The 19,612-nt window shown below is 47.1% G+C and overlaps 1 protein-coding gene and 1 long non-coding RNA gene across 6 annotated transcripts in view; one reads left to right on the top strand and one right to left on the bottom strand.

The window, feature by feature from the left end:
* A930015D03Rik (RIKEN cDNA A930015D03 gene) overlaps positions 1-19,612 on the bottom strand; it is a 43,671-nt gene that overhangs the window by 16,469 nt on the left and 7,590 nt on the right. The gene's annotated exons all lie outside the window — the stretch shown is intronic.
* H2-T24 (histocompatibility 2, T region locus 24) lies at positions 906-18,235 on the top strand. 5 transcript variants are annotated; one of them, XM_011246306.3, is made up of 7 exons: positions 907-1,246; positions 4,169-4,465; positions 6,050-6,322; positions 6,631-6,906; positions 7,010-7,149; positions 14,917-15,081; positions 17,397-18,235. In XM_011246306.3, the coding sequence occupies exons 1-6, from the start codon at positions 1,195-1,197 to the stop codon at positions 14,968-14,970; spliced, it is 1,092 nt and encodes a 363-aa protein (XP_011244608.1). In that variant the 5' UTR covers positions 907-1,194; the 3' UTR covers positions 14,971-15,081; positions 17,397-18,235. The 5 variants fall into 5 exon arrangements, with proteins under 5 accessions (XP_011244609.1, XP_011244608.1, XP_030105371.1 ...); XM_011246307.3 differs by lacking the exon at positions 7,010-7,149 and having other exon boundaries at positions 906-1,246; XM_030249511.1 differs by lacking the exons at positions 14,917-15,081; positions 17,397-18,235 and adding an exon at positions 14,115-14,622.

The following is a 19,612-nucleotide window of genomic DNA, read 5'->3' as shown; positions in this document are numbered from 1 at the left end:
GGCCAGAGGTAGCTGTTTACAGGGGTGCTTGAGATTTGAACTCAGGTCCTCATGTTTGCACAGGGCACAAATTGCTCTTCCAGAGAACCAGACTCAATTTCCTGAATCCATATCTGGTGGCTGACAATCATCTCTGACTCCAACTCCATGGTAGCCAATGCCACATCCTTGGATGCCCACCCAAATGTGGCACACATTCACGCACACACTGTGGTAGTTTGAATATGCTTGGCCCAGGAAGTGGAACTATTAGGTGGTGTAGCCTTGTTGAAGGAAGTGTGTCACTGTGAGGGTGGGCTTTGAGACCCTTCCCCTGGCTGCCTGGAAGACAGTATTCTGGTGCCCATCACAAGATATAGAGCTCTCAGCTCTATCTCCAGCACCATGCCTGCTTTCATGCTGCCATGCTTCCTGCCTTGATAATAATGGACTGAACCTATGAACCTGTAAGCCAGCCCCAGTTAAATGTTATCCTTTGTAAGAGTTGCCTTGGTGTCTCTTCACAGAAATGGAAACCCTAAGACTAAGACACACACACACACACACACACACACACACACACACACACCAGTTAAAAATAAGATGAATCTTTTTTTCTAAAAGAAAATAACAGAAACTACCTAATGAGAAGGAAACAGAAAGCAACAGGCACACTACACTAGAACAGTGGATGCCTTGTCTGGAAGGCTCTTGATGCTTTAGGTAATTACACTGAAATGACTGCAGTTCCACAAAGATACAAGTTAGCTAACTACCCAGCAGTAGAAAAGTGCTACAGTTTCGGTTTCGACTTCCCAGCTTCATCACTTCCCCACCCCCACCCCGCAGGAAAGCGCTGAAGTCTGACAGACTGACAGTGGGGCGGGGCGCTGAAGTCTAACACTGTTAACTGCCCCAAAGCCCAAAGTAAACAAGCTGAAACTCCTGGAAAAGAGTCAGAAATGTCATACAGAGGGCTCACTCCCCCTAGGGGCACTAGCCTGCAAGCCAGCAGACCCATATCCAGAAAAGAAAGCCTTCATCCTAGTGGGAAGCTCTGCAGGAACCCCTAAAGCTTGAAACTGAACCAGCCTTATCTGTTAACAGGCTTCACCCCACCCCCACCCCCACCCTATTGGTTTCCGCAGGCAGTCGCGACTTCTCTAAAGTCTAGTTTCTCAGGACAGTGGAAGCTTAAAGCTTGATCCTGACACCATGTGGGCTCTTATCTTCTGGCTTCTGAGTCACCCCCAGGACGGCGGAGCCCGTAAGTAGGGTTGTGTGCTGGGTAAATTTAAGACCGGAAAACCTCCAACCTCGAACCTTGGGCCATTTTGCAGAAGACTAGGTTTCAGTTAGTAGCTCTGTCTTCAAACTTGCTATGTAGACCAGGCTGGCCTTGAACTCAAAGGAGTTGGGACTAAAGGCATGCACCGCCAAACCAGCCCTTTCCTTACATTCTAATGTGGTTTTGAGTATTTGCTTGTATGTGTGCATAACATGCCAGAGGTCAGAAGAGGGCATGAAGCTCCCTCCAGCTGGTGCTCAGAACTATACCACAGTCTTCTGGAAGAACAGTAAGTGCTCTTAACAGCTGGGCTGCCTTCCCTACTTCTGCGAACTACATGTTTACTTATAAAGTATACACTGTGCACACTGTTGTGTAAATTTATCCATATGCATGTTTGTGTGTGCTCATGTGTAGCCTGCAACCCATAGTATAGCCCAGATGTGGAGGTCAGAGGACAACCTAATTTGGATCAGGTCTCCTTCCACCATATGGGTGGCAGCAGGTGCCTTTACTAGCTGAGCAGTCTGTCTCCCTGGCATCATCATTTGTTAAAGTCCTGGTTCTTTCTGCCAGCCCCATGCTCCTGGACATAAGATTCAGGCTCAAATTATATTTACAAATACCTTGGCCATATAGCTAGGCTCTACTCTGACTAGATTATAACTAAAAAATACCCATTTATTTTAAGCTGCATTTTGCCACGTGGCTGATTACTTGTGCTCAGGTACCACGTGTCCATGTGTCTGTCTCCTCACCTTTTTCCAGGCTCCTCTCTCTCCCGGACTCCTCCTCTCCCAGAATTCTTTCTCCTCCCAATGTCCCACCTCTATTTCCTGCTTAAGCTGTAGGCTTTTAAATTGACAGGTAAGGCATCCACAATACACAAGATGATCTCTCTACAGTCATTATCATTATCATCATCATTAATAATAATTATTGTATTATAGGATTCTATTTATGTGACCCTCAAATTCATGATCCTCCTGCCTCACACATACATGTATAATTATGTATTTCTGCTAGCTGGTTATAATGGTTGATTTCGTGTGTCAATTTGACTAGAACACAATATTCAGTTGAAATGGAGCTGGATATGGCATCTCACACCCATGATCCTGTAATCATTTGGAAGACTGAGTAGGAAGATTACTGAGTTCTAGGCAACCCTCCACCCAACCCCAGAAAAATAACTACTGTAGATATTTCAGGATGTGAGTGGCTTCCTCGTCCTCCTAAACAGGGACCACCCAGGGCAACCTGGAAATCCTGCCTGGGTGTGTATCCACTGTGTATCCACTGATAAAGACAAAAGCCAGGAGGCAGAGGCTGAGGACTTGGAAGGCAGGCGGATCTCTCTGAGTAAAGGACAGCCTGATCTACAGAGTGAGTTCCAGGACAGCCAAGGCTCCCCACAAAACAAAACAACAACAACAAAATGCAGTTCAATACACACTAGAATTTGATACAATACAATGAAATCTTATTTGGCTATAAAATGAAATTCTATGCCCTTTTTAAGCAAAATTAAATTATGATATTGGGAGAGATGGATAAAACTGAAAGAAGCAAACCTCAGAAAGACAAATATACATCTTGTCTCTGGAACTCCAGTTTACAATTATTATTATTTTGTATGTGCTGAGTATAATGGTGCACACCTGTGATCCCAGCATTGGGAGGTGCAGGCAGAAAGATCAGAAGTTCAAGGCCAGCCTCAGCTACATGAGACCCTGTCTCAAAAATAAAGATTAAAAAACAAACATATTTTTTAAAAGCGGGGGTGCTGGAGAGATGGCTCAGCAGTTAAGAGCACTAACTGCTCTTCCGAAGGTCCTGAGTTCAAATCCCAGCAACCACATGGTGGCTTACAACCATCTGTAATGAGATCGGATGCCCTAGTCTGGAGTGTCTGAAGACAGCTACAGTGTACTTACATATAATAAATAAATAAATCTTTTTTAAAAACCATAAAATTATACACGCATGTGTATATGTGCTTTTAAATATATGGGAGGACTGCAAAACAAAATGGAAACATGGAAGAGATCTTAGAGGAGGCAGGTGATGATACAGAACATGTGATAAAACAGAAGCAGCAGAGCCGGGTTTAACTAGGAAAGAAATGGAAGCAGCTGGAGGAGGGTGAGGAGTATGGGACAGAGCAGTGAGAGGAAGAGCACATGGTAGAAAGTCTAATGGCAGAGGCCACTGAGATAGTTTTCTGGTATCAAAGTCTAATGACAGAGGCTGCAGAGGGGGTCCAAATGGTAGCAGAGTCTAATGGCAGAGGCTGCAGAGGGGGTCCAAATGGTAGCAGAGTCTAATGGCAGAGGCTGCAGAGGTGGTCCAAATGGTAGCAGAGTCTAATGGCAGAGACAGCAAAAGTGGTTCAGCTCCCTGCACCCCCAGCACTTAGAATACAAAATAACCCTGTAGCAAGCATAATGCACATATACAAATATGATAAGATGAAACCCATTACTTTGTATCCTAACTTCTTTAATTAACCAAAAACAAAATCAAAACTCTGATACGGGAGAGCAAGTTACTGCAGCTTCATCTATGCGCGACACACAGACAGTGCCCTTGAGGGGCCAAAAGGCATCAGATCCCCTGGAGCTGGAGGTACAGATGGTTGGGAGAGGACACGTGGATGCTGGGAATTGAACTCAGGTCCTCTATAAGAGTGACCAATGCTCTTAACCACTGAGCCATCCCTCCAGCCCCTTACACTCACACTTTGTTGGTTCTCTGAATTATCCCAGTGAGCAGTATGGAATCCGATTCTCTTGGCTGGTGGGTTGTTATGAAGTGTTCTCATTTATGTTTGTGTGCCCTGTCTCTTCTAGAGCTGGGCCCTCACTCGGTACCTCACACTAAATCCTATTCTAACCTCAGGGTCGCACTCTCTGCATTACTGTTACTCAGCTGTGACTGAGCCGGGCCCGGGAGTTCCTTCATTTTTCGCCAGTGGCTTCTTAGATAACCAGCCCTTCATCCACTACGACAGCAGGAGCATGAAGGCAGAGCCTTGTGCTGACTGGCTGAGGGAAAATGCACAGTACTTCACTCATGAGACTGAGGTTTTCACCAATCGGATGAAGATTTTCCAGTTGAGCCTGAGAAACATTCGGCAATACTACAACAGCTCTGGTACCCAGAGTCAGAGAGCAGATGGCTTCCGCCAGCAAGCAGGTATGTGCCAGGGATTGGAGGCAGGAAACAACTTAGCTGCCTCACCTAGTCCCTCAGTGCCCTGACAGCAGACTGTCCCTTGAGAACAGGCTGGCCACATCTGCTCCCAGAGCTCAGAGTCTATTTGACATTTACCTGTCAAATGAGTCGCAGATGTACACACAGTGTGCATTTTTTCAGAGGCTGCATCATAAGTAACCCTTTGCCTTCAAAGTGCTTACAACTTCTATGGGAAGGCACTCTAATGTCTGAAGACCCTTGTGACCCTGAGGCCAGCGCCTCTTTGAAACCCAAATGAGACGCACAAACATTTACCTTCCCTGACTGAAGCACGCAGGAGACACCCAATGTCAGCAAGTTTCAAAACTGAGATGAAACTGATATGCATCTATGAGGAATACAGAAGACAGGCACAGTGATTCACACTGTAATTCCTCCCAGCACTGGGAAGGCTGAGGCAGGAGGGTTGCCTCAAAGTCAAGGCCAGTTAGGGCTACACATAGTGAATTCCAGACCAGCCTGAGCTAAAGCATAGTATCTTGATTAATATGTCTCAGAGAGAGGGTGAGGAAGAGAGAGATTTTTCACACGACCAGCAGTCACGGTACAGCCACGTGCATGGTAGGACTCAGCAGAATGAGCTTAGAAAACAGATTTTAGACAAAAGTTTTTTTAGCAAATATTTCCCACTACTCAGCACAACTGAAACAAGTCTGAGACAGGCCATTAGGCCAGTGTGGATGAGGCTGCTGATCCTAAAACAACCAGAGATTCCACAAGAGTGGCCATGTAAGTGGTCACACCTTCCGAAACCCACAGTGTGGAAGAAGAGACACATACAGCCCCGTTAGATGTAGCAAGTAATAGTTAAAGAGCTTGGACCTGAAGCCCGTGGGGCAGGGAAGGACCTAAGCCGGCCAGGCAGTCAGTTACACTGGACTTTGAAATTGTTACAGAATTCTTCAGCATAAAGCCTATTCTCTTGGTGGTTAGTGGTTGGTCTGGTTCAGTTTGGGTTTTTTTGTTTTGTTTTATTTTGTTTGTTTCAAGACAGGGACTCAAGGAGCCCAAGATGGCCCCTAATTCACTGTGTAATTGAGCATGACCTTCTGCCTGCATCTCCCCAGTTACGGGATTGCAAGCGTGCACCACTACACCTGACAAATCAGGGCTTGCGTTCTCTAGAACCTCGAGGAGAAATACTGAGCATGGTGTGTCCTTTGCCACCATGCTCCTGCGCTGTGCTCTGCTCCTGGGAGGTTACTCCTGGACTCCAGGGACTGCTTGCACAGGAGTCCTGTGGTCATGCTCTGGGCTTGTGACTTGTGTGCAAGAGGAACAGAGCCACAGAGGGTGAAGAGCCTGTGACACAGCAAAGCCCGAGTTCTAGCTCCCTGTCAGAGCTCACAGCACTTCCAAGGTATCAGTGGAAAGCCAGCCTAGGTTATCTAGAGTGTGAACAGCCGTCCTCTAAGGAGAACCCAAGGAATCGGGGAGCAGTGCTAGGGCAGCAGGGACCATGATGGAGAGGCCTGGGAAATACATCTGTGGGGTCACTGACATGCCTGTCCCCGGGGCTTCTAGGCCCTCACACCCTCCAGTTCACATACGGCTGTGAGATGCGGTACAACAGGACCACAGGGCATTGGCAGTATGGCTACGATGGCAGTGATTACCTGACCTTGGACTTGGGCTCTATGCAATATATAGCAGCCACCTTCATTGCTGGCTACACCAAGCGCAAGTGGGAAAACAATGAGTACTGGCTGGAGAAAGAGAAGACCTACTTGGAGAAGGAGTGCATCCTATGGCTGCAGAGATACTTAACCATGGGAGGAAAGAACTTTACCCGAACTGGTAATGACCCCCTCCAAGCCCAGCCCTCCTCCCTGGGGTCAGCAGGGTAAAAGCTCACTCTGTAGTTGGTAGGGAGTTGCGGCAGCCACTCCGGCACAGGAATGTAGGCTATCTGGGTGGGTTCAGTGTGCTGGGGGTAGTTTCCCACAAGCAGATGTGAACTCTTTTGAGTCTCCTAGACCGTGGTCACCTACCACCTCTGAGGTCTCTACTCTCTAAATGTGTCCCAAGGGTACTTGGGTGTGTCTCCTACTTCTGCCTTTTCCACTGGAGACACCTGAGTCTGTCTGTCTGTCTGTCTACGGCAGACCCTCCAAAGACAACAGTGACTCATCAGTTCAAACCTAAAGAAAACGTCACCCTGAGGTGCTGGGCCCTGGGCTTCTACCCTGCTGACATCACCCTGACCTGGCAGTTGAATGGAGAGGAGCTGACCCAGGACACGGAGCTTGTGGAGACGAGGCCTTCAGGGGATGGGACATTCCAGAAGTGGGCAGCTGTGGTGGTGCCTTCTGGAGAGGAGCAGAGATACACATGTCATGTGCAACATGAGGCACTAACGCAGCCCCTTGTTCTGAAATGGGGTAAGGAGAATAGGGGCACAGAGCCTATTGCCAAGGGGTGCAGAAGCCCTTCTGGAGAATGTTCCCAGAGCCAGGGCCCTCCATCTTTCTTTTCCCTTCCCAGAGCCTCTTCAGCTCACCACGCCCACGACAGGAGTATATGCTAGGGGAAGCTGTAGTCCTCAAGCAACCTTGCTGAGTGTCCTTGCGTTTCCTTTATTTGGCATAGTACTTGTGTTTGGACTTACCCGCTACAAAACTCAGGTAGGAAAAAGGAGGTCTGGGTGCCCTGTGTTGGAAGGAGGGTCAAAAGTCAAGTTGTAAACTCTTGTCATAGGGCCAATATGGTGACTTTCTGTGGTATAGCAAAGGCTGGAGGGCTGGTAGGCTGAGAAACTGCAGGTGAGAGGAGCTAGAGACTATTACACCACCGAGGCCATCCCAGGCACCCAGAGGCCAAGGTATGGTATGCTGGTATGGCTGCTTCCAGCCTCCAGGATCTCTCCCTGAGCATGGATGCCCCCATGTCTGAATGCAGTTCCAGGAGCATCACCTGTGAGACCCAAAAAGTCCCAAAGTCTTATTAGACGCGTTCTCACGCCCGGCCAGGAAGAACACCACAGACCAGAATCTTCTGCGGCAAAACTTTATTGCTTACATCTTCAGGAGCCAGAGTGCAAGAAGCAAGAGAGAGAGAAAACGAAACCCCGTCCCTATTTTAGGAGAGTTATCCCTCGCCTAGGACGTGTCACTCCCTGATTGGCTGCAGCCCATCGGCCGAGTTGACGTCACGGGGAAGGCAGAGCACATGGAGTGAAGAACCACCCTCGGCACATGCGCAGATTATTTGTTTACCACTTAGAACACAGCTGTCAGCGCCATCTTGTAACGGCGAATGTGGGCGCGGCTCCCAACATCTCCCCCTTTCCTTTTAATAAGAGCAAATAGGCCACCCATATTAATGAGAGTGGAGATAGAGGTCAAATCCCCAGTGTGTAGGTAAAGGAGCCATGTACAGGATTAGCTCTTAGGCTCACAGGCTTTTACCCAGAGCAACCCTGACCTGCTCCCGTGTCGTTTTGCCTGGGGGAAGGGAACTAGGACACTGAACCTTCATGAAAGATGACATGTCTCCCTAGAATAGGCTCATATATGCCGCAGAGCCTTTCCATTGCAGTGCTTAGCCGTGCAACTCTCTCGGGCTGCTGAAGCACACTCACTCTATCCCGTGCAATGAGACTAGCCTCATGGGATATAAGAGCTGAGTGGCCAGCGACCTATTGCCTAAGCATAGATATATCAGGGGAAGCTCCATGTTCTAGTCCTGCAAGCGCCTGGGCAATAACCACCTTGTCTCTCCTAGTTTGGGCCTTAAGCTTACAGACCAATCAAAGAAGCAACACTAATCCACAGCAAAGTGTATCTCCAAATAATATTAATCCCACCCATTTTTTAAAGAAGGAAAATGCTGAGGAGATCCAATTGGGTAATCCTTTGGTCAGCGACAGGTCCAAGCGCGTGGAGTTGACCTGAAGTCTCAATTCCCGAAGGATCTGTTCAAATTCAGCCATCCAATTCTGTAACATATACTGAAAAAGACTTTTTGACAAATTAGCTGCCCTAGTAAATTTAACATACTGAATGGAAATAACACACAATCCCGGAAACTTTTGTTCACATCCCAGCTGAGTTATTTGTCATAATACATCTAGTTGTATCTGGACAAGATCTATGAGTTGATTAACCAGCATGAGACCTCTCTGTATCTTGACATTAGCTGAGGCCTGTTCATCTATGACTGTAGTCACTGAGGCTGACAAAGTGTTAATGGTGTCAGTCGTCTGGACCTGTCCAGACAGAGCCAAGGCTGTCTGAATTAAGGCTAAACCCAGTTCCTAGTTAGTGGTAAAAAAGCAAGAGAATACTTGAGCATTATACATCACCGTCATTGGGAGTGGAAATGTCGACATTATCCCCCAACGCTGCTCTCTCTTTATTATTGACGCCCTGGACATCACCAAGACGAGGGACATCAGTATTCCCTTGGTCAGTCTGGATTTTTCGGGTGAGTCTTTTTGGTATCCAAAATGGGTTGTCTTCATTCTGTGGGAAAACACAGATAGCTCCCCTGGATCTTATCAAAATAGGATCCGGGCCATACCATTTATTATCAAGGACATTTTTCCATTTAACCATCTCATTGGGCCTATCTGGCTCTGTACAATGACGTTCAGCCGCAGTATGGCCATGAGCATCAATATTTAAAAAATTGAGTGTAAAGAGTGCCAAAGACACCGACACTCTTGGTGCTTGGGGTAAAATCTCTTCAATTCCCCTCTTCTGTTTTATAAGATAGGTTTTGAGGGTGCGATGCGCACGCTCAACAATACCCTGTCCTTGAGGGTTGTATGGAAGTCCAGTCAGGTGGGTTACGTCCATCTGACGGCAGAACTGCTGAAATTTTTGAGACGTATAAGCTGGTCCATTATCAGTCTTAAGGAGTCTGGGTTTCCCCCAAGCACTCCATGCCTCAAGACAATGTTGAATCACATGTGAGGCTTTTTCTCCGGTTAACGGAGAGGCAAACATGATGCCAGAACATGTGTCAATGGACACATGGAGATATTGAAGTTTTCCAAAGGAAGAAACATGTGTAACATCCATTTGCCAGACCTGTAGAGGTCGAATACCGCGTGGGTTAATTCCCACATGAGGAACTGGCAAGAACTCACAGCAGCTTTGACATTGAGTAACAATGTCACGGGCTTCTTTTCTTGTCAAGGAGAAACGACTGCGTAATGTTTCAGCCGTCACATGAAAATTGTTATGAAAATTTCTTGCAGCCTCTACCGGGGATGATAGGGCAGCAGCCACCACTTTAGTGGCCTTATCTGCCAAATCATTTCCCAGAGCCATGGGGCCAGGTAGGCCTGAATGGGCTCTAACATGAGTAATATAAACAGGAAATCTTCTAGATAACAAAACTAATTGTATCTGCTGAAAAATATTGGCAACTCTACTGGAAGGCTTAATCACTCCAGCCACTTCTAAAAGATTTACTGCATTAACCACATAACAGGAATCTGACACAATATTAAGGGGTTCTAAAAAGGTTTTTAAAACTTCTAAGACCACTAAACATTCTACCACTTGAGGTGAATTTTCATTATATTGTTTGGATACCACTTTACCATTAGCCACATAGGCACCTATGCCAGTTTTTGATCCATCAGTATATACCACAATCCCATTTTTAAGTGGGTTTCTTACTGTTATTTGTGGAAACACAACAGATTGATTTTGGGCAAACTGTAAGATTGGATGTTTTGGATAATGGTTATCTATTTTTCCTGAAAAGGAGGTAACTAAAACTGCCCAATCATTAGATGTGGCTGCCAAGGTTTGAACCTGTGCAGCGGTATAAGGTACAATTAAAAGATATGGACTTTGCCCAAAGTGGGTGATTGCTGCTTTTAGGCCTTTAAGGGCAAGCTGTGCAATTGCATCAGGATACCAATCTATTATTTTAGCTGGGGATACGTTTGGATGGATCCACAACAATGGCCCATTCTGCCACAAAACTGCAGTTGGCAATTGTGCTGTCTTAAAGACACACAAACTGAAAGGCTGCGAATCCTCAATACGTTGTAATTGTGCATTCTGTAAGGCTTTTTCCACTTTTTGTAAGGCCTGGTTAGCAGCTAGAGTAAGAGTCCTAGGGGAGGAGATATGAGGATCTCCTTCTAAAATACCAAACAAAGGCCTTAACTCAGCGGAAGGAATCTTTAAAAAAGGTCTGAGCCAATTAATATCTCCCAACAGCTTTTGAAAATCATTTAAGGTATGGAGGTGATCTCTTCTTATCTCTACCTTTTGGGGCACAATCTTATCTGGGGACACCACAGAGCCCAAGAATTGTCCTGTATCAGAAATTTGGACCTTTTCTGTGGCTATCTGTAAACCCCACTGACTTAAAGTTTTAAGTAGAAAAGGATATGCCTTTTGTAGCATGGTAAGGTCTTTATGGCACAGGAGGATGTCATCCATGTAAAGGAGCAAAATTAAAGAGGGGAATTGTTCCCTCACTGGCAAAAGAGCTTCTTGCACATAAAGTTGGCACATTGTAGGACTATTGGACATTCCCTGTGGTAAGACCTTCCATTGATACCTCTTATCAGGTTCCATGTGATTAATAGAGGGGATGGTAAAGGCAAATCTGGGCCTATCTCTTGGACACAAAGGTATAGAAAAGAAACAATTTTTAATATCTATAATAATTAAATTCCAGCCACGTGGTAAGGCGGAAAGTACAGGGAGACCCCTCTGTACTGGGCCAAATAAGTTCATTTGCTCATTAATGGCTCTGAGGTCATGGAGCAGTCTCCACTTTCCTGACTTTTTCTTAATTACAAAAATTGGAGTATTCCAAGGTGAGGTAGAGGGTTCAATATGGCCTAATTTTAATTGTTCCTCTACCAGTTGAATCACAGCTTCTAGTTTTTCAGAGGATAGGTGCCATTGAGGAACCCACACTGGGTCCCCTGTTTTCCATGGTATGGGTCGTGCTGCCCCAATGGCCGCTATGGAAAACCCAGACCCTGTCTGTCTTGGTTTCCATTAGGTGAGATGGGCTCTATCCTTCCCTGTTCTTGATGTCCTAACCCTTTTCCTTCTTTATAACCCATCTTTGCCATGATATTTTTTGCTTTAGCTGAATACCCTCCCGATGGGGCGTTTTCATTGGACAAAATAAGGCCCAAATGCTGCATAATATCCCTTCCCCAGAGGTTAACCGGGAGTGGGAGCACATAAGGTATGAATTTCCCTTGCTGTCCTTCAGAGGATTCCCACGTCAAGGCAACGGAGCTTATAGTGGGACATGATTGATATCCTAGGCCCTGTAATGAATGAGATGACTCTGTGGTGGGCCATGCTTTGGGCCACCAATGTGTAGAGATTATACTTTTATCTGCTCCGGTATCAAGGATGCCTTCAAACTCTTTTCCGTTGATCTTAAGGCGGAGCTTAGGTCTATCATTTAAAGATACAACCAAATAGGCAGAATCATTTCCTGAGGAGCCCATTTTCTTTATCTCAGGTCCTGCAAATTTCTCCCTGGTATTATCAGGGAGGAGCAGCAGCTGAGCTATCCTATCTCCTTTACTAATAGAAAAAACGCCTTTAGGGCTTGAGCACAGGACCTGTATTTCAGGGGAATGTTGACAATCCATAACTCCAGGGTGGACTACTAAGCCCTGCAAGGTGAGTGAACCCCGGCCGAGAATAAGGCCCATGGTTCCCGGGGGCAAGGATGGTATAGGCTCCACCGGCACCGGCTGAATACTCATTTGAGGCATTAATAGGAAGTCGGAGGCGGCACGCAGGTCCACCCTTGTGGGTCTTCCTGGGTCGCCTCTCTGACTGTTTCCTGGGTCCTGACAAACCGGTTCCCATATCTTTGAGGGCCCTGGGACCGAGGGCCCGATGACCCGTTTTTTGGCACATAAGCTGATTGACTATCAGGTGGGGGAAGGACTCTGCCCTTTATATCCCTCACAGAGCGACACTGGTCAGCTCTATGATAACCCTTGCCACACTTAGAGCAAAGAGTGAGAGTCCCCCCCTGTTTATCTGGAGCTCTGCAATCTTTCTTAAAATGCCCAGGCTTTCCGCAATTAAAACATGTCCTCTGATCATTTCTGCCCATGGAGCGGTTCTGGGATTGAAGGATGGCAGCCGCTAAACCTGCATTGCTGAGAGGTCCCCCAAGCTCTCGACAGACCCTGAGCCAGTCTTGTAAGCCTTTGTTCTTTCTTGGGGCTATGGCCGCTCGGCACTCCTTTGTGGCTTGCTCATAGATTAGCTGTTCTATCAGAGGCGCAGCTTGCTCTGACTCTCCAAAAATACGCTCTGCTGCCTCTGTCATTCTGGCCACAAAATCTGAGAAGGATTCCTGAGGTCCCTGGATTATCTTTGTTAACTGCCCAGTGGTTTCACCTGCTCGAGAGAGCGCCTTCCAGGCCCTAATAGCCGTGGAGGAAACTTGGGCATAAGCTCCCCAATGGTAGTTTGTTTGATCAGCAGAATAAGCTCCCTGACCCGTTAACAAGTCAAAAGTCCAATCTCTCTGCTCTGGAGTCAAAGCAGCTGCGTTTGCTCGGGCCTGCGCTTGTGCAGCTTCATGCCAAAGAGCTCTCCATTCCATATATTTGCCCATACTAGGGAGAGCGGCTTTTACAACCGTTTGCCAGTCAGCAGGAGTTAGTGCCATGCCGGCGAGCCTCTCTAACTGCACCAAGGTAAAATTAGCATTGGTTCCATATTTACGGACCGACTCGGCGAGTTCTTTAATTTGTAAGTATTCTACCGGAGCGTGGACACGCCCACCCTCGGCTCCTTCAAAGACTGGAAATGCCTGTTGTATTTTCCTTTGTTCCTCTCTGGGAATGAATGAGTCTGCGCACTGCCTCTCTGCGCACTGCCTCTCTGCGCATCTCTCTGCGCATTGCCTCTCTGCGCATTGCTGACGCACTACGCAGGGCGGGGGCTCCGCATAGGGCGGACCTTGAAGCCGACTGCCCTGAGGCCAATCAGCAAACTGGCCTTCGCCAGCCGCTTTTGGCTTCCTTAACTGATTAGCTAGCACTTTACCTGGCTGGTACCCTTTTTTCTCATAATGAGCTGCTTCTTCCTCCCAGTCTGTTTCTTCAGAGGAGAATTCTTCATCTGCTTCAGAGCTACTAAGAGCTGGCTCCCCGAGCCCATCCAGCGATGAGCACAGGCTCCTTTTCCTAGAGACCTCCGCTAATTGATCTTTCTTCTTTTCCCTTTTTCCTCTTTTTCTTCTAATCTCTCTCCAGGTATTCCTACCTAACCTTAACTTTTCCTCAGGTTCAAGACCCTTGGAAAGGCCTGTATACTTATTTTGTGTACCATATTTTCTCTTTGCTCCTACTCTCTCTCCCCGCTTTACTTCTGATAGATTGTCCTGAATTTCCTCTAGAATCAGCCCTATCTTAATCACTTGATAACATGTGAAAAGGAACAGAAGGGCTCCTAACACCAGAAAAAATTCAAGGCCAAACATATTCCACTTTACTTCTGATAGACTGTCTTGAATTTCCTTAGAAAGTTCAAGATCAGACTTACCTCGTAAAGCTGTACTCACTGGTACTCTCGTTCCCCAGCTGAAAAGTTCTGAATTCATACAGTTGAATCCTTCTTAACAGTCTGCTTTACGGGAACCTTTATTACCGCGACCCGCAGTTCTGGTTCTGGAATGAGGGATCTTCCTTGCGCCAGTCCCGAGTTTTTTCTCGTCCCGGAATTCGGCACCAATTGTTATTAGACGCGTTCTCACGCCCGGCCAGGAAGAACACCACAGACCAGAATCTTCTGCGGCAAAACTTTATTGCTTACATCTTCAGGAGCCAGAGTGCAAGAAGCAAGAGAGAGAGAAAACGAAACCCCGTCCCTATTTTAGGAGAGTTATCCCTCGCCTAGGACGTGTCACTCCCTGATTGGCTGCAGCCCATCGGCCGAGTTGACGTCACGGGGAAGGCAGAGCACATGGAGTGAAGAACCACCCTCGGCACATGCGCAGATTATTTGTTTACCACTTAGAACACAGCTGTCAGCGCCATCTTGTAACGGCGAATGTGGGCGCGGCTCCCAACACCAAAGCACCTTCAAAGTGAGCCTGCTTCTCAGGGAATAAAATGTCTCAAGGCTCGCCTCCCTCAATGCCTGAAATTCTTACAGGAGATTAAGTGGAAATTAGCCAGGCTCCCAAGTGCACCAGTGAATCTGAGACAGCATGTAACAGAAACTCTGTGTGTGTGTGTGTGTGTGTGTGTGTGTGTGTGTGTGTGTGTGTGGTATATGGCTATGTGACTATAGGGGTCTATATGAGAATTATGGCCTTTTCCATGAATATGTGCATTTCTGTACATAGCATGTATGTGCATATACACACGTTTTGCTCTCGGATATCTCACAGTTAACTTCATACTGGTTGTTCCCACCCTACAGGTCAGAAGAAAGAACTGGCCTGCTCCATCTGTTCCTGAAGAAGAGAGGCTCTAGGACAGGACCCAGGGACAATGTAAATAGTTTACAGCTCAAGGCAGACCTGGCCATGATCCTCAGAGGACACAGGTTTCAGTGAAGAGCCTGGGCTACGCTTGCTTATATTGTGTAAGGCTTGCTGCTCTTTTTTTTTTTTTTTTAAGATTTATTTATTTATCTACTATATATAAGTACACTGTCGCTGTCCTCATACACTCCAGAAGAGGGAGTCAGATCTCATTACGGATGGTTGTGAGCCACCATGTGGTTGCTGGGATTTGAACTCAGGACCTTCGGAAGAACGGTGCTCTTAAGCACTGAGCCATCTCTCCAGCCCCGCTTGCTGCTCTTAGCTGAAGAGAGGCACAACTAAGCACTGGCATTGCTGTTGACCCTGGTCCTTTCTGCTGACTTGGGCTGAGGCTTGGCTGTGTCTGCTAGGTAGTGCCACTGCTGCTGATCTGTGTTTGATATCCTGACTCTACCGAGCTGGACTGCTGGCGTATCCGTGAAGAGTTTGTGAGTGGATTGAACTGCTACTGCTAACCTGTATGGGGTAGTGAACCATGAGAGGAAGCCTGATAAGGTCGAGCTGGGCTTGGATTTGGGAAGCCATGGAAGGTAGGAATTTGGAAAACTCTGTTGCTAAATATGATTTGAACTGTACGACCTGGGCCAAGAAGTTTCAGTGGAGAAGAATTTCTCGGTATGTGGCCTACAGACTGTTTTTGCAGTATTTCGGTGAGGTGAAGAATCTGCCTGAGGCTAAGGTGAAGAGTCTCAGATTAACAGCACTGACAAAGAAGTCTCGAAAAAGCCCAGCAGAGACTTTGGTTAAGATTCATGAAGAGCAACGAGCATGTTAAGCTGAGAAAGGAAAAACACAAAATATACAGTTCAAGTATTAAAGGGGCACCAGGAAGTGAAATGGAGATAACAGATTAAGGGATTTGGGGCAAGATCCTACCCAGCTTAATTTAGATCCAGGCAAGGTGGTACAAACCTTTAATCCCAGGAGACAAAGACAAACAGATCTCTAAATTCAAGGCCAGCCTAGGACAAAGCAGGTTCTAGGTGAAGAAAAGCTTAAATCCAGGCATGGTGGTACATGCCTCTAATTCCAGCATTACAGGAGACAGAGCCATGAAGATCTCTGAGTTCAAAGTGAATCTACAGAGCAAGTTCCAGGGAAGCCAAGCTTAGGCAGAACAGGAGTTGGAAAATAGAAAGCTGGTAATAGAATAAGGGGGGGAGAGGATGTTCCAGCCCCAGAAAGCAGCAGAACACCATGTGGCTCTGGCTTTAGAGGGAAAAATAGAAGAGACCACTGGGACAACTGATGCTGGTAGCTGGAGCTAAGAAATTAGTAGTGATTAAGAAGGACTAGCAGCCAGGCGTGGTGGTGCACACCTTTAATCCCAGCACTTGGGAGGCAGAGGCAGGCGGATTTCTGAGTACGAGGCCAGCCTGGTCTACAGAATGAGTTCGAGGACAGCCAGGGCTACACAGAGAAACCTTGTCTCGAAAAAAAAAAAAAAAAAAAAAAGAGACTGAGGTGAAATCTGACAAGTGTTTTCTGGGAGCACAAAGAAGCTGTGTTGCAAAGAGAGCCAAGGTCGTACATTGTGCTGCAGCTATATTTGGTAATGTGTTAAGAGTCAGCCCAGGTGGTACTGGCTTTAAAGGAATGAAGGCATCATGAAGAACAGCCGAGACTTGGCACTGTGAGAGGCCATGGAAGGACATAGGTGATGGTGCAGCCTCAGTTGCAGTCGATAGCCAGGACTGAAGGGGTCATGCAAAGGATTTGAGGCTTGGCACCATGAAAAGAACGTATGAGAGGCTACTGGTGAAGCCTAGGTGCAGGGGAAGACCCCAGCATATTGGAGATGCCAGCACCATGAGATAAATTACCAAGAAAGACTTATTTATTATATTTAAGTACGCCATAACTGTCTTCAGACACTCCAGAAGAGGGTGTCAGATCTCGTTACGGATGGTTGTGAGCCACCATGTGGTTGCTGGGATTTAAACTCAGGACCTTTGGAAGAGCAGTTGGTGCTCTTATCCGCTGAGCCATCTCACCAGCCCGCACATGCAATTTCTTCCAGGAACTTAGAAGAACAGACTGACCGTTGAGCTTGCTTTGCAACATAACCCAGCTGAAACAAAGGAGGGGTCTGTGGACTCTCCCTGAATATTAAACTTGGAGCCTTGAGCTGGAGAGATGGCTCAGCTGTTAAGAGCACTGACTGCTTTTCCCAAGGTCCTGAGTTCAATTCCCAGTAACCACAGGATGGCTCACGACCATCTGTACAGCTACAGTGTACTCATATGCGTAAAACAAATAATCTTAAAAAAAAAAAGAACTTGGAGCCTTGATCAGAGTCTTGTCTTCATCCTTCTCTTGTCCTCCCCCAACCCCCTGTCCTTTTCATTTCCAGGCCCCCTCAGGGAAACCCCAGTCCGTCCATGGCCTCTGGACAGCTACATGTTTCCAGCTTCAGAATGGAATTGGCATCATGTCTGGGTGGCTCTGAAAGTTCTTAGCTTGAGACACTGTCCTCCACCACCAAAGCTAACAGCTTAGTATGTTCTCTGATCCGAACCTCTTCTCTCTCAAATACTGGGTAGCCTGCTTCTTCTGTAATGCTAGCACTTCTATGTCACCCGTTCTTCTCAGCTGTCCCAGATGTCCTCCCCTACTTTACATCCCACTTGCAAGTCCCAGTGCCCATATAAAGTAACACTGTGCTGGGGAATTTTTTTTTGTTTTGTTTTTTCGAGACAGGGTTTCTCTGTGTAGTCCTGGCTGTCCTGGAACTCGCTCTGTAGACCAGGCTGGCCTCGAACTCAGAAATCCGCCTGCCTCTGCCTCCCAAGTGCTGGGATTAAAGGCGTGCGCCACCATGCCCGGCATGTGCTGGGGAATTTTATGTCAACTTGACACAGGCTAGAGCCATCTGACAGGAGGGGACCTCAATTGAGAAAATGCCTCCGTACAATCAGGCTGCAAGCAAGCCTGAAAGACATTTTACTAATTACTGATTGATGGGGAGGGCCCAGGCCATTGTGGGTGGGGCCATCCCTGGGCCAGTCCTGGGTTCCATAAGAAAGCAGGCTGAGCAAGCTACGGTGAAAAAGCCAGTATGCAGCACCTCGAATGCCTCTGTATCAGCTCCCGCCTCCAGGTTCCGGTCCTGCTTGAGTTCCTGCCCTCAGTGCTCTTGATGATGATCTGTTATTTTTAAGTGTGAGTGAAATAAACTCTAACCAAGCCAAACTGCTTTGGTCATGGTCACAGCAATAGTAGTCCTAACTAAGACAAGCACGCTCGCAGTCTGTATCCAAATATGGACATCCTAGGGGACCATAATTCTGCCTATGACGTTTTTTCTTGAAGAAGCCAGCTTTTCTTTTAGTAATTGTATTATTTTTGTGTGTCTAGATGCTTTGCCTGTGGTAATGTGTGTGTATATATATATATATATATATATATATATATACCCTATATCATTGTAATGCCCCTGGCAGCCAAAACAGAGTATTGGATCCCCTGGGACCAGAGGTATAGGGAGCTGCCATGTGGGTGCTGTGGGTCAAACCCAGGTCCTCGGCAAGAGCAGCCAGTGCTCTCAACTGCTGAGCCAACGCTCCAGCCCTGAGATGGATTTTACCTCTCAGTATTTGTGCTGCAAGGAGGGAGGCGCTGAGGAAAGCACACAGTGTGGAGGTGCAGGAGCGTTGTTACAGAGAAGGGGAAGCTGGCCCTGTGGTACCATTTACAATATGATTGGATTGTACGTGGGGAGTCAGTTCCCTTCTAGATCTGGGGAAGGGAGGACTGTTTTATTTTCTTGTTTCTTTCTTGGTCTTCTGAAATACTCTCTCATGCAGCTTAGGCTAGCTTTAAACTCATTGTACAGCCCAGAGCAGCCTTAAGCTCTTGATCCTCTTGCCTCAGCCTCTCAAGTACACCACAGTGACCAGCCCCATGAGGGGTCCTTTAAAGACCTCTCCAACACAGCACATATATTTCCTTAGGAGAGGCATATGCAATTAGTGTTATTCTGTTTGCAGACACCACTCAGGGGTCTGCGTAGTTACCAGACTGTTTCTGTGGTAAAGCACCAAGACCAAGGTAGCTTATCAAAGGAAGCTTTTAATTTGGGGCCCATGGTTCCAGAGAGCTAAGAGTCCACAGCCATCATGCAGGCAGGCAGGCTTCCTGCCTGAACAGTATCAATCACCATGCCTGGCTGAATGCAGGTTTTAAGTTTCACCAAACCTTGTTGCCACCAACCTTGTGAATATGAATTGGACCCCATAGTTACCCAAGAGAGCTACCTGGGAATGGAGTGGGTGAGCTTTTGAAACCTCCAAGTCTGCCCCCCACCCCAGTGATACACCGCCTCCAGCAAGGCCACGCCTCCCAATCTTTCCCAAACAGTTCCACCAAGTTCAGACAGAGTCTTCAAATACATGAGCCTATAGAGACCATTCTCATTCAAACCACCACAGGACGCAAGGGATGGGCTTATCTGGGTGGGCAAGGAGATACAGGAAGAAGCCATTGCAAGCCCAGAGAACAGCATCAGGAGATCTTGCTGCTACCTTGGAATCTCTTAGTCATGGGCGGGGTAGGTGGGTGGGGGATGAC

The sequence above is a fragment of the Mus musculus genome, chromosome 17, assembly GCF_000001635.26.
Source record: "Mus musculus strain C57BL/6J chromosome 17, GRCm38.p6 C57BL/6J".
NCBI lineage: Eukaryota > Metazoa > Chordata > Mammalia > Rodentia > Muridae > Mus > Mus musculus.
This window is presented reverse-complemented; position numbering and strand designations above follow the sequence as displayed.

Coding starts and splice junctions, on each gene's coding strand:
- H2-T24 (XM_011246306.3), top strand. CDS start 1,195: ATGTGGGCTCTTATCTTCTGGCTTCTGAGTCACCCCCAGGACGGCGGA. Junction 1,247..4,168: donor CCCCCAGGACGGCGGAGCCC/GTAAGTAGGGTT, acceptor TTCTAACCTCAG/GGTCGCACTCTCTGCATTAC. Junction 6,323..6,630: donor AAAGAACTTTACCCGAACTG/GTAATGACCCCC, acceptor TGTCTACGGCAG/ACCCTCCAAAGACAACAGTG.